General features: G+C 38.0%; 1 protein-coding gene across 1 annotated transcript in view; it reads left to right on the forward strand.

The window, feature by feature from the left end:
• The first annotated feature begins 270 nt into the window (after positions 1–270).
• EPHA5 (EPH receptor A5) overlaps positions 271–13,995 on the forward strand; it is a 351,895-nt gene continuing 338,170 nt past the window's right edge. The window contains exon 1 of the mRNA XM_033214556.1: positions 271–1,341. Within this exon, the coding sequence (XP_033070447.1) occupies positions 1,161–1,341 (181 nt within the window). The 5' untranslated portion in view covers positions 271–1,160. The remainder of the gene's footprint in view (positions 1,342–13,995) is intronic.

Genomic DNA, 13,995 nt, shown 5'->3' on the forward strand with positions numbered 1-13,995 from the left:
GACAAGGTTGTTGATGCCACAGCCTGTAAGGGGCGGCAGACAAGATGCCAAACAGAGGGACCCGCGTCTCTAAGGGCGGCCGGCTTAGCTGAGGCTGATCTGCCTTCCGCCTCCCGGGAGCCCCAGTCCTCGTCAGCGTCGTCAGGAGGATTACTCGCCCTAATTATCCCGGGAGGAAGACGCGCCTTTCCCGGAGACCGCTAGGCAACACTCACCACAGCAGCCTCCAGATTACTTCTTTCCGTGGGTGTGTGACTTCGTCGAAGCAACTCACACTTACAGTAGATTCTCACTGGCAAGGCTGCGAGCAGCAGAGGGCGGGGGAGCTGGGAAGAGGAGGAGGGAAGGAGGGTGGGAGGCGCTGAGCCGGGAGGCAGAGGGGACGCCAGAGCTCCAGACACAGCAGGAGCGCGCCTTGGCGGTGCAGTTTCAACCTCGCCTTTGCAGCCGCGCACACACCGCCTCCTCCCCGAGCAGCGGGAACCGCAGCAGCTCCTGGGCCGCCGCAGCCCAGCTCCTCGCTCCTGCCCGCCGTCCGCCGTCAGTCCCTCCCCTCGTCAGTACTCAGCCCGCAGCTATTTCCTTCTGCCAGGCTCTTTGAACTCTGGATCTTTGCTTTTGCTCGCTGCTCTCCTGTTTTTCATTCTCCACATTTTCTCAACTACGCTTTCTTTATCCTTAGCCACCCTGCTTTTTCCTCCTTAAAAAAAAAAAAAAAAAAAAAAAAAAATGGGGATTTCGCCTTAAAATGATTTGTCTTCCTTACCTTCGTCCATTTCAACACTGAAGACTGCAAAGAACCTTCACCTTTCCCCTAGTGGCATTTAAAAATTCTCAAACCGTAAAAAGTATTTTTAAAAGGCAAAGGAACAGGACGCGAGACCCTCTTGACACCCTTGATCCGAGTCCAGAACTGCACTAGCAACCAGAACTAATATTTCATTTCACCCCACCAAAGGGGAAGGCGAGAAGAGCGAGAAGCAAACTTCAGCTGTCTCAGCGGATCCGTGGTTCCCGCATTTGGAGGAGCCGCGTGCCAGAAGGCGTAGGACCCCACGGGGAGACAAGGAGGACTCCCGAGTCTCCCTTGGCGGCTCCTCGAGGCCGAAGCGGTGGACTGAGCCGCGCGGGACAGCTGCATCGGAGGAGGCTCGGAGAAGATGCGGGGCTCGGGGCCCCGGGGTGCGGGACGCCGGCGGCCCCCAGGCGGAGGCGGCGACACCCCCATCACCCCAGCGTCCCTGGCCGGCTGCTACTCTGCACCTCGCCGTGCTCCCCTCTGGACGTGCCTTCTCCTGTGCACCGCACTCCGGACCCTCCTGGCCAGCCCCAGCAACGAAGGTAGGGAGATGGGGGTGGGGACCGGGGCGACCTGGGGCGGAGGGGCTAGGCGGGGCCTGGGGAGTTCGAGTCTCAGCGCGCTGGAGGCTGCTGCTGCAGACTAAATCGCACTCTCATCTCAAATTAATATTTGTCGTCTCCTTCCACTGGCCTTTTCGCTCCCTCTGCGGTTTTTGGTTGCATTGTTTGACATTAGCTTCGGAGTGCTGGGCAAGGAACATGCATGTGGACAGAGGCTGATTGGGGGGCTGGGAAGGTGGAAAACCTTGGGGGAAAGGAGGTCGAGGCCCGTACCAGGGGAATGGGTGCGGCTGGGGCTCACTTAAGGCGCGTGGGGAAGTGACATTTAGGGCTTGAAGGAGTGGGAACTGTTTGAAGCTCAGCGACAAGGATCTCTGGAGCAGTGGGGCTTTTAGAAACCGTTATTTGAGGCCAGTGATGGGAAACGTTGTGGGGGTGGCTGGATGCTTTTATTTTTGGGGAAAGTGCCTGCTGGGAGCTGTTATTTAGGGCATCACCAGCTGCTATTCTGGGGTGGGTGGCAGGAGCTTTTATTTCTCATGGGAGGAGTATAGCGAAGGACAGAAGGCGCCCCACACTGTTGGGTGCCCTTCTTCTTTGGGGAGTTCATTGTCACACTCAAGCCAAGGTGGAAGAAGACGAGAAGGTGGGATGCCGCGGGAGGAGGGGCGAGGGGGAGTGTCGCTGCTAGGAAGTTACTGCTAAAACCCAGCTGGGCATGTCTTAGAGAGGGAAAAGACCTGCTTTGGCCAGCACCTGATCCGGGAGTACCCAGTCCCCCTCCCTACCCCCAATCCTGCTCTCCGGACCCAGAATACTGTCCCTGGGAGAGTAGGGTCGGCCGGGAGCAACACCTGTGCCGCTCTCCGTGCTCCCGGAGCAGTGCTCAGCCCCTCTGCCCGCCTGCCTCTTGGATCTGAGCCCTCTGCCTTTGGGTCCCCTCCAGCCGCTCTCGCTCCTCTCCCACACCCGGATTGAGCTCGGGTCTCAGCCCAAGGGTTCATTACTCGCGGAGGAGCGGGAACAGCATCTCAGAACCAGATCTTTCAGCTTCACTATGAAAACAGAAAAACCTACCCCCTTTGGCTAGAACAGTGGGGTTTCGGGTTTGGGGTTGTGGATGCGACACGTGAGGCTCAGAACCTTACAGAATTCCTTCCACTCCTGGGCACGGGACACTAGACCGGAAAGATGAAGCAGCAGTGGTGGAGTCGTGTGTGTCCTCGTGACTTGCATGGGTTCAGTCTCCGCTGTAGGAGAAGGCGCTGAGCTGGTATCCCAGCAATGCCAGCTCTAAAGGAAAGGTGTGAAAGCAGGGCAGATAGAGGCTGCCTTCCCCCCATCCCATGAACTTTCTCTTTAACCTCTAATTTTATTTTTTAAACGCTAATTAAAGACTTATTTGTACTTATCTACATTTATCTATATACATATATAGGTAATCTCTCACGCTTAAGGCAAACAATCGGGCATTTTCTCTTTCTGATAAAGTTGAAAAAGTGTTTTTGGGAGTCGTAGACCTTTTATTAACACCTTATTTTAAATTCATTCTGTTAGACGTCTGGAGGATTATAACAGTGTTAGAGGAGGCTCTTTTCTTAACTGTCTTATTCCACCGAAAGGGGCATCCTGGTTTGAATTTGAAGGGGTTTAACAGTAATATCATTCATCCTTTCGTGTTTCCGTTGGATTTCAAGTCCTCTCTCCAGGTGTGATGGAAGAGGAGAACTTAGGTGGGGATGAAAGGGTGTCGATCTTGGTTAGAAAATTGGAAGAATTGAATTCTCAGGGAGAGTTACACTGAATGGGAACAAGAGCCAAGACTGTGCAGGGAGGAAGAGGCAGAAGGAAAGAGAAGGAAGGGGAAACAGCGCCGGTCTCCTAAGGTGTTGAAAGCAGAGCTGGAATCTTGTGGAACATAACCTGGCTGTTGTTGCAGATTTAACACCCATAGATTGTATTGTCTTACCTCATTTAGTCCGTCACACAGCAAAACTTGGACTACAGTGAGATGGGGCTTGGAGATCTAATAAAAAATGAGATGTACCTTACCACCTGGTGCTCTGAAAAAAGCCTGATGTTTGGGGGCACATTTTGTAATATGTCACTATTATACTTAATTGGAAATAAAATTGTATAAATATCTATGTCATTATCTAATCCATCCTATCTCAGCTGAGCACAGTTTTCCATCTTTCCACTTAGTATCCTAGACCTTTATTTCTGCTCTGTGAAATATAGATTCTTCTCTTCTTGTTTCTCCATGCTATTGCTATAAATTGAGCAGCAGAGTGTATTAAAATACTTATTTGATAAAATGTTTGGGCTTTCTTAGAGATTCAGATTAGAGTTTTCCAATTTGTTTATTTGCTTCTGGAGGGACTTGGGAAGGTCAGGGGGCAGAAAGATATGATGTATATGCTGAACTCATTAATCACTTGTTCTCATATAATTTGTCTTCTGCAATCTACAGATGCTTAATGATTTCCCAAAGACTGTGTGTGTATGTGTGTATGTATTATGAATGCTCCCATTATGTGAAAAAAAAATTAAAACATACAGAATAAATGTGAGTGTACATTCATAGTTGCTATTCTAGTCATTTCTTAAATTTAACTTTGTTAGGTATAAGCAAGCAGAATTGAGCAGAAAAAGCCAAACATATATCTGGAATTTTGGACTTTTATGAAATGTATTTATTTGGTATGTATGAATATGTTGGATAGCAGACAATAAGAGGAAAATTTACCCTTTAGTCTGAATTCTAAGCAATTTATAAGTTAAATATATCATTAGTAGTTTTAGTATATTGGTCATAAACTACATGTGGAAGAATCCTTTGGTTTACAGTATAATATTCAAAACTTTTATTATAAAAGATTTCAGAGGTATATTTAGAAACAGACTTGTCTCTGATCAAGCAGGACAAATATTAGCAAGTGTATCTTCAAGTGAAAATTTAAATAAATTTAGTAAGTAAAGGGTTCATGTTCATTGCTATAAATTTTGGAGGTGGCCCTGAACATATTCAGTAACTGCCACTTTTTGCTGTCTGGAGATATATTTGTAAACAAGCATTATTTGACAAGTGCTTTTCACAGCAGGGATTCTTGGCCAATTACTGCTGAACAGCTCTGCATTGAAAATGATTCACCCGCAGTGAATCAAGCTTAATTCATTGAAGCTACAGTCAGTAATGTCCCAGTAAAGTGCTTCTGACAGTTGTCAGCAGTTTGGATTTGAAAAGTCCGGTTTCTTGTCTCTGAATGTTTTGTATGTTTGAGAAAGTGGGGTAGAAACACATAAGGTGGGAAGAAAAGGCTAAACTGCCTGAAAAACAATCATAAACTTGTAAATGTTTTCCTTGCAAAGATAAAAAAGGGGGAAAAAAAGTTTGTTTTAGGGTTTTTCTTGGCTTATAAGAGAACCAGGCCCATAAAATAGATTGGAGGACATAATAGATTTGTAAAACTAAATGGCATTATTCTGTGGCCTTGTCATCCCGTTGTAATTCATTTCCTTTTAGATAAATCGGCAGGACCCCACAGAAAAAAGGACAGTAAAATAATTTCCTCACCAGGACATTACTGAACAAGAAAAGAGAGCTATTACCCCTATTTAAATCATAGATTGTTGAAACTACAAGGGACCATGAATAGTTTTGGCTTTTTGCTTAATAAACCATGAAAAGGGGACCTAAGTCTTGACATTTTAAGCTCCTTTTGAAGTAGACAAAGATCTTCTTGAGTGTTAGGGTGACAGGTAAGAGGATTTCATTTCCTCATATAAGACAAAGAGGACAGTGAACAATTTCTGCATTTAAAACAAAGATTTTTCTTTGATTGGAAATATTCTTCTAGTAATATTGTCATTTGGAAATACTGTTGGCTCTTTATTCCAATTCACATAGAATATAGTTGGTATGGAAAAAAAGTTTCACTTTTTACACCTAGAAAAAATTATTTACTATAACGTATTTATATTATTATTCTCTATAAAATATGACTACTTAGAGTATGTGTGTTTTGTATCTTTACATGCAAATTAAAAGGAAATTATATAGGTATTTACAGCAAACATTTCCAAACTTTTTAATTACATAGTTTATTCAGAATTGATTGCTGCTATTGAGAAAATAACTGTGCTTTAGTTATTTCCACCACACTTTTGTTGATTGACTCTACCACTTGAATCCCCTTTGTCTGGAGTGCTTTTTTAAATGTATTTGCTTGAATGGCAATTAGTTTCTTTTTCATTTGGTAGAAAGCTTGCTACCTTTGACTGTAAGAATAGAGTATAATGTACATGATTATATTAGGTAACTATAGTTATTATCCATTTTATGAATCAAATTTAATGTTCTTTTTTCAAAAGAAAAATATAGTGCTCATATTTCAAAGAAATAATTGCTGAACAAATCATCGATAACTCCTTAGAAATTTTAAAAATTTAAATTAGCATATATTTTATATATTCTACTTTATTAATGAATAGTTCCAATTTAAGTTAACAGGGATACCTATTTAAAGATTATGACATCATTTTAAACAATCTTAAAATAGCTCACAATGGTTTTTATAAAGCATCAGAATTAATTGAGGTTTGAATTTCATGTCTTGCTTATTAATCATTAAAAATTGATCGTAGTATTTGCTTTTTCTTTTCAGAAAGAGTGAATTGTTATTATAAAAGCAATGTTAGAGTCAAAAATGTCAACTCTTACTTAGAAACTCAGAATGATTCTTGCTATTATAATATCTCTAGTGACTATATTTCAGGTGGAGAATGGCTCCTACTGCTGTGCCCTTCTGAGTAAATGCATATTTATTTTTCAAAAGTTATGTAATCCATAGGATAGATAAGAGTTTCTTCAAAAGAGTTATTATAGTCCGTTGTATACATATATACCTAATGGAACAGTTAACTGATTTTAAAAATTTATCATATGTACTATCCTTGTGTAATTGGTTGATATTTCTATGGGTGTATATAAAGGTAGATACAAAGAAAAAATGAGTTCTGAAGGCTTTGTAAACACAGATTAAAATGGGTTCATATATTTTAGAAAAAATTATTAGTATCTATCTTTAATCAACAAAATGTTTATTGAGTGAAATGCATTAGTGATAGAAGATACATAAATAACAAGAGATTTTCTAATGTGTTAATTACAATTTTTGAAGGCACTATATGACAGTTAGAAAACTGAAAATTATTAGATGTTGAAAATCTAGTATAAATAATTGGTGCCATTGAAAATGTTTACTTCAAAATATGAATGATCTATTTTTTAAGTATTTGGTTTTGAACTTCCAAAATAATTAGCATGAATTCTTAGGACGGTTTTTCTCTATTTAATATTTACTTTTAGTTTCTGACTTTCCAGACATCTGTTTGTATTCAATTAATGAGATAGATTTTAAAGTGTTTGAGCAAGGTAAAAATGGAAGCAGTGTAGCAATTTTAAATATAAATTTTGAACAACAACTTATTTTGGACAATTCATTTATTAACATACACAAAATGTTCTTGTAATAAAGAAGCTGTTACAAAAACAGAATCTGATGTCATATAAATTGTAGTGTGAAATAGGTATTTCCATATGAAGCTCCAAATAAATAGTGGTGCAGTTATTTTTGAATATTAAGACTTTATTGGAATTTGCATTTTTCTTTTGACCCTATAGAGTTCCCATACAGAGGATTTATTCATTGCAATTATTCTTATCACATAAAATAAAGATATGGCTCTAATTTTAAAATTCCTATTATAATAACAACAAGAAATATTTAATTGAGTGGTTTAAAATGTAATTCTGATCAATTAATTTCAAGAACCAGATTTTAAAATTCCCATTTAATCTATTTTATTACCATCTTAAACAATTGTTACCTGATATATCTGTAAGTGCAAAGAAAAATAAATAGAAAGAAAAAGTGCTATAAGATACATAAGAAGTTGAATTGTGTCTGGTGAAATTTGTAGTAATTGAAGGTCTTTTTTTTTTTTTTTTTCCTAAAAGTTCAAATTTTCATCCAGTATCCCTAATGAGAATCCCAGGTGTTACAAAGTCATAAAATAAAACTGTAATTTAGTAGGTGTCCACTTGGAGTTCTTAAAAACTCTGTGGTTTGGTATGATGACATTTATTGTCATTTTAATGTTAGTAGAACTTCGTGAAATGATTTTAAATTGATAGTAATTTAAAGAAACCATAAGCGGTCACTTCTATATTTAAAAATTTCCTGAAAACCCCTTTTTAAAAAGTGTGTGTGTTTTGCCTTTAGAGTGCCACTTAATTGTATCCCAGTTTAAAAAGTCCTAGTAGGTTCTATTCATAATTAAACTTTTCTGTAGCTCTTCTTTTCCTGTAGGGTTTGCAGTCTTTAGTCTCTGATCAGCTTATGTGTTACTTTATTAATATCTCTTAAATTATTACTTATACTATAGGCAAGCATAACAAAACTTTGTCAGACAAAAGTAGAACCTAGGGCATGCCTTCTTTCCTCTGTGTCTCTCAGTGATAAAGTGTTCATGCCTTTAATCATTGTGTGCTTATCAAGCAGAGTGCAATAACTTGCCTGGGATTTTGGCCTATGTGCCCATGGATGTGTGTTGAGTGTGTGGAAAGGTTGCTGGAAGGCTGAAAGAAAGGGTAGGGAGAGGGATGTCAATATGGTATCACCATAAACTTGATATTAATAACAGTTTTGAGTAAGGCTTTCAATCTTATTTTTGAAAATATCACCTCTGCCCACACACACACTCTCACACTCTCACGCATTCTAATTTTACATTTGTTTTACTATGACCCTGAAGATAAAACCCCAGTCTAACGAAAAAAGTATAAATAAATCCTTACTTCATTGTGTTTCATAAATTTGTTTTGTTTTTTTTTTTTCCTTCTTTTTCTCTGTAAGATCTGTTTTGTTGAGTTATGCCAAACACTTGTTGTGTTGGACACCCCACAGATTAAATAATTGGGATTAAAGTGTCTGTGATAATTCTAATTATGTTTTAGTTGCTGGACTATTGCCCAGGCCATCTTCTGCATTCATCAAGCTTGTCTTCAGTTCTAAATACACTAGCCACACAACTCTGTTCAGTAGATTATTCTGGTAAAAAAATAAAAATAAATAAAAATAAAGAGCCAAAACCTGAGGGTTGAAATATTTTGCATATGCTTTGCAAGAACATGTTCTTACTTGGAAACATGTTTCAGGCTAAGTATTGGAAGATTTAGAGAAAATACAGTCTGTTCTTTTACTAAGAGATGGGTAATGTCTTTTTTCTCTTATATTAATTTTACACTCTTATTTTCATTTGTCATGTCTCTCTCCCTTCCTGTCTTCCTCTTTTCTTCTTTCTTTTCCTCCCTCCTTCTATCCGCGACTAAGTCAAAATGATTTAAGAGGGTAAGAGCCCCAGCCTGTTTTATTCCAACACCCTCAAGGAAGTCAAGATTTCAGATTGTGTGTTTGTTAAGAAGATAATATATAGTCTTCTTGTAAATAAATTGTGGGACTCTGCTTACAGAATAGATTGTGTCAAACCCAGTTATACATTTTTTCACTTAATTCATACATCAGAATTTTTTAAGACATCTCTGTCAGTTTTGCCTTTCTTATAAGACAGCTAACTTATTTACTTTGCAATGACAGCACCTTCCCTTTCCAGGATGCTTGTTAATGTCTTTTCTAAGGAAAGGCAAACTCAGTAGGCAGATCCGGCTGGCAGCAGTTCAGCCCAGCAGTCCACAGCAGGAGCTTGCTTAGAGAGCCAAGTTCTAACTTTCACCCAAAGCTTTCACCATGTGTACTAGCAGAAAAGGTGAGGCTGACTGCCCAGCCTCATGGAAGATGATAATGCACTGTCATCTCACTTAAGAGTTTTGCTCTAGACAGTGTAGTAATGCCACACTGGGCCTCCTAAGATGGGGGATACAGCCAGACTTCTGAGGTAGAAGATACGTGAAAACTGCTGTGTCTGAAGAATTTTAACCACGCCTAGTTTCAAACCATGATATTTGATATCTCTAGAAGGAGGGAAGGCAACAATAACAACAGCAAAATTACCTTAATCATGCAGATTTGAAGTCACTGTTTTTGATTTAAACTTGTGAAACAAAGTAGTGAAAGAATTAGTTGCAGTGGAAGTACAGAAAAATCAACAACAACATCAACAACAAAGCAAACAAACAAAACCAGTTAACCAAATCTAACTGTTTTGAATTCAATAACAAACATGGTTTTAGTTTTTGTTAGTGCTAGTCTCTAACACTAACGCTAAATTATTGGCCCTCATTTATTTATTTTAAACTTCAGTTCAATTATCTGTATTATGGTAATAATGGTACTGCCTACTTCATATAATTGCTATGGAAAACAAATAAAACCATTTTCTAATTGTTAGAGCAATACACAAATATAGGTTGTAGAGGAACAGAGGAAGTCTGGGAATGTAACTGTTTAAATGCCCTCCATGGTCTGTGTGTTACTCTTCGTTTGCTGGGTAAGGATAAGAATAAAAGATTATGTTATTTGAGGGAATTTCATTAAGAAAAGGAGTATAAAAATATTCTACTTTGCAAGTGTAACACAAACAAGGATTTCATAAACACTTTGCTTATGCCTCAAGTGACATGGAAGTGGCCCATGTTCTTAAGTGTCCTGTAGCTTAATTTGTATTAACTTCATGATAATTATGCCTCTTTTAGAAAGGGGAGATGTAGAGACCAGGAACCCAGCTCAACCATGGTCTTAGACAGTGATATGGTCTTGAACCATCCACCTCAGATTCCACATCGTTAAAATGAAGATGTAAAGGCACACCCACAAGGTTGCTGAGAAAATAAAATAATAATGTGCCTATGTAGCCTAGTACATTTCCTAAAGCCAAGTGGGTACACCAAAATATTAGTCCCTGTCTTTTCTCCCTTTCTCCTATTACTACATATAGAATATTTGAGGTATGATTTCACACTCACAGATCATCATCTTCCTTGCATTGTATGATTAAAAGGAATCTAGGCTTGGAAAACAATCTGAAAACAGGAATTTACATGCACATTTTCCATAGAGCTATCCAAGGTAAAAAACAACCATATGACATTATCTTGATTTTCTGTTCGTTTTCCTAATTATTTAATATTGAATATTGGAATTTGATTAGGAAATAAATGGAAAACCATCAGTACAAGGGTCATGGGTTGTAAATGTTGTATTTTACCTCATTTGCCCTCAGGTAGACTGGTAGAGGGCAGATTTTTTTTTTTTTTTTAATTTTTGCCACAAATCATACCAATAAATATTTTCAAATATTTTGAATATTTAGTCCTATAAGAATAGTATGTTATGAGTTTCACTTTTAAATACACACACATATGTATAAAATGTCATATATATATAGTCTGTATAGAAATTCATTAAAAGGACATGAAAAATGCTGCTGAAAGTGGACAGTTGGAAGAATTAGATTCTTAGAAATTACTAATATTATGAGTCTATACCTTTACTTTTAGTTTGAAATATATAGGTTTCTCATCTGTTTGATTATGTGCAGAGTTAAAAATATAACCTGGAAAGATATTTGAATTTTTATATTTTCAAAAGGTATTAATGTAATTTTATAAGGCTTTTCTTTTTTACTTAGGTGAGCATAAACAGGTAAAATAAATTTGGAATATATTATATTTAGATCTGCTTTTAAAATGTATGCCTGTGTTTGCAGGCTCATGAATGCACACACCTGTATAAAGTAATCATAACTAACATTTATTATTGACTTACTGTGTGGGGGACATTGTTCTAAGTGATTTACATATATATTAATTTATTTTCCTCAAAACAAGTCTTAAAAAATGTATGTGAAGTCTTGGAGATATTTCCTCTCATTCTTAGTCATAGCTATAATTTTTTCCCTCTTATTAAACACTTGTCAGCTGCTGGTCATCATACTCTTATACAATGATTTACCTCCTATTAATATCTTCTCTCTTCATTGTCCAGATACTCACTAGCACAAGGGGAGATCTGTTTCCACATATTTTCCTCTTTCCAATTCACAGCATCTATGCTTTACCTTTCCTAATTTTTTTTTTTTTTTTCTGTTACTCTAGTGTATAAACAATCCAGTTCCCAGTCTCTAGCCCAGACTAGACACTGTATATCTCGGCTTGAATACCCGAAATCCTATTAAGATTTTGTTAAGAAGTGCTATCTATTGCTGATCACTACCTCTTGCTCTGTTAAAAATAGAGGAAAGTTTTTAAAATAGTTTTATTCTAACTCATGATAGAGTATATTATTTTAGGCAGCACTACTTTTTATAACAAGAGAGAAGACAGAAAGGTTTCCTGGAAAATGCACTCACCTTTCATCTCCTGTCCAAGCCAACCCTGTGGGTGCTTTTTTCCTCCTTTACATACAAGGTTATATTAAATATTTTATAATCAATATTTTGTAGCATTTATTATGAAAACCGCTATTCCACATGAATCTCATAACAAAGACTGCAGAATAGATTAAAGAAGCTCAGTGTTAATTAGGGAACTGAAACAAGAGAGTTTGATCTATTAAAAAATTAGAACTAGGCCGGGCGCGTTGGCTCAAGCCTGTAATCCCAGCACTTTGGGAGGCCGAGACGGGCGGATCACGAGGTCAGGAGATCGAGACCATCCTGGCTAACACAGTGAAACCCCGTCTCTACTAAAAAAATACAAAAAACTAGCCGGGCGAGGTGGCGGGCGCCTGTAGTCCCAGCTACTTGGGAGGCTGAGGCAGGAGAATGGCGTAAACCCGGGAGGCGGAGCTTGCAGTGAGCTGAGATCCGGCCACTGCACTCCAGCCTGGGCGACAGAGCAAGACTCTGTCTCAACCAAAAAAACAAAAAAAAAAAATTAGAACTAGTATCAAAGCCAATGTCTTATTACTGCAGAATCAGTGCAACATTTTAGCAGAGGTATAGCAAAATGGTAAAACCATGGGCTCAGGAACCTGGTTCAACTATTTAGAGCTGTGTGACTTGGGCAAGCTAGTAAACCTCTCTGTGCCTATGTTTTCTTGTCTGTGAAATGAGATGATTATAACAATATGGTATATAATTGAAAAGATTGAATTATTAATAATATGTTCCGTAAAAGTTCTAGCATATAGTAAATAATTATTAAGTATTACATATGTTAAAACAGTATGGTTGGCACTCTGACATTGAGCAAGGTCTATTTTTCTACATTAGTCAGTGAGTACTGTCTAATATTCATTGCAAATGGAAATGCCAGAAGAAAAACACTTGACTTCAGCTCAATAGCTCAAGCAGTCTTTATTTACTTCCAGGGTAAAACCTTTCAATAGTCCTCCAGTGCCCTCAGGATAAATTCTAACTCCTTGAACTTGAGTACAGAGTTCTTAGTATTTTGTTTCTGGCCCACCTGTCCTGCCCGTTCCCCTTCCTTGCACTCCCATTTCCTGTGGTGAAGAGCTGCTCTGAGTGCAGTAGGATTCTGTGAGCTCAGTCAGAAATACTCACCTCTTTTCTTCACTAAATAATTTGATATTTATGCCTAGGTCTGTACAAGATTTTCCCAGGATTGTGTGCCCATTTTTATTCTAGGTGTTGTCTATCACACTGAGATGGAATTGTGTTTTTGCTTGTCTGTACATTTCTGATCTTTGATGGGAATAGAGATCCTTGTAAAACGTAAAGGTTAACTAGAAAAAAAAAAAAAAAACTCTCTTCTGAACTGAGAATCACCACTGAAATAGCATGATTTGCCAAAGACAGCAAGTTAGTTCCAAAAAAGCTGGCAGCAAAATATCTTCTTCTTCGTCTTTTTTTTTTTTTTGCATATTCCAAATGTATCAATATGAAGAAAGCTTGCCTGTCTGTAAACTCATTGAGAGCCAGCTCCAATTCTTGCTATTCCATATGGAGCATCCGTAAAGCATGTTATAATCTATACATTTATGTTTAGTGAACGAATATTATTAAGTAACTTACTTGTTTCTTTAAAGTCACTGCTATTAAGTACACCAAGTCTTACCTCATTACTGTGTTGCTGGTGAAGCCAACATAGCTTTTTTCATAAATCCATAACTAACAGAGTTCAGAATCTCTGGTATTGTAATCTTTGCTAAACTGAAAAGTTACCAACTAAAAAATTGTATGATTTGCCAACCAAAGCGAGTTAATTCCAAGAAATTTGTTAGTAGAATACTGTATTTTAGACTTACCAGAAGTATAAATGAGAAGAAGGTTCTACTGAGATTAGCAAGCTGCTAGAAAACAATTCATAGACATCCTGTACTCACTATCTCTTTGTAATTTAATCAACTACAGCTTTCTCAAGGCCCCTGCTTTCTTATGATAAATTCTCAAAATTCATGTAACTTGAACAGCTATCAGCCAACATAAAATAATTTTTTTTTATTTTTTGTTTTAAACATTTCTTAATTTTACCTCCAGAAAAACAATTAATATAAAACATGTGTTTCTAAATGGTTTAAATTTCTTGGGGGCAGAAGGATTTACTCTTTCATTTTTCTAGATTTCTTGGATTATTTTGACTACCACTTATTTTATGAAGTCCTTTAGATTTACAAGCTGTCACGAATTCTTAATATCGGAGAGAAAACG

This window comes from Trachypithecus francoisi, unplaced genomic scaffold (assembly GCF_009764315.1).
Source record: "Trachypithecus francoisi isolate TF-2019V2 unplaced genomic scaffold, Tfra_2.0 Lachesis_group1, whole genome shotgun sequence".
In the NCBI taxonomy this organism is placed as follows: Eukaryota; Metazoa; Chordata; class Mammalia; order Primates; family Cercopithecidae; genus Trachypithecus; species Trachypithecus francoisi.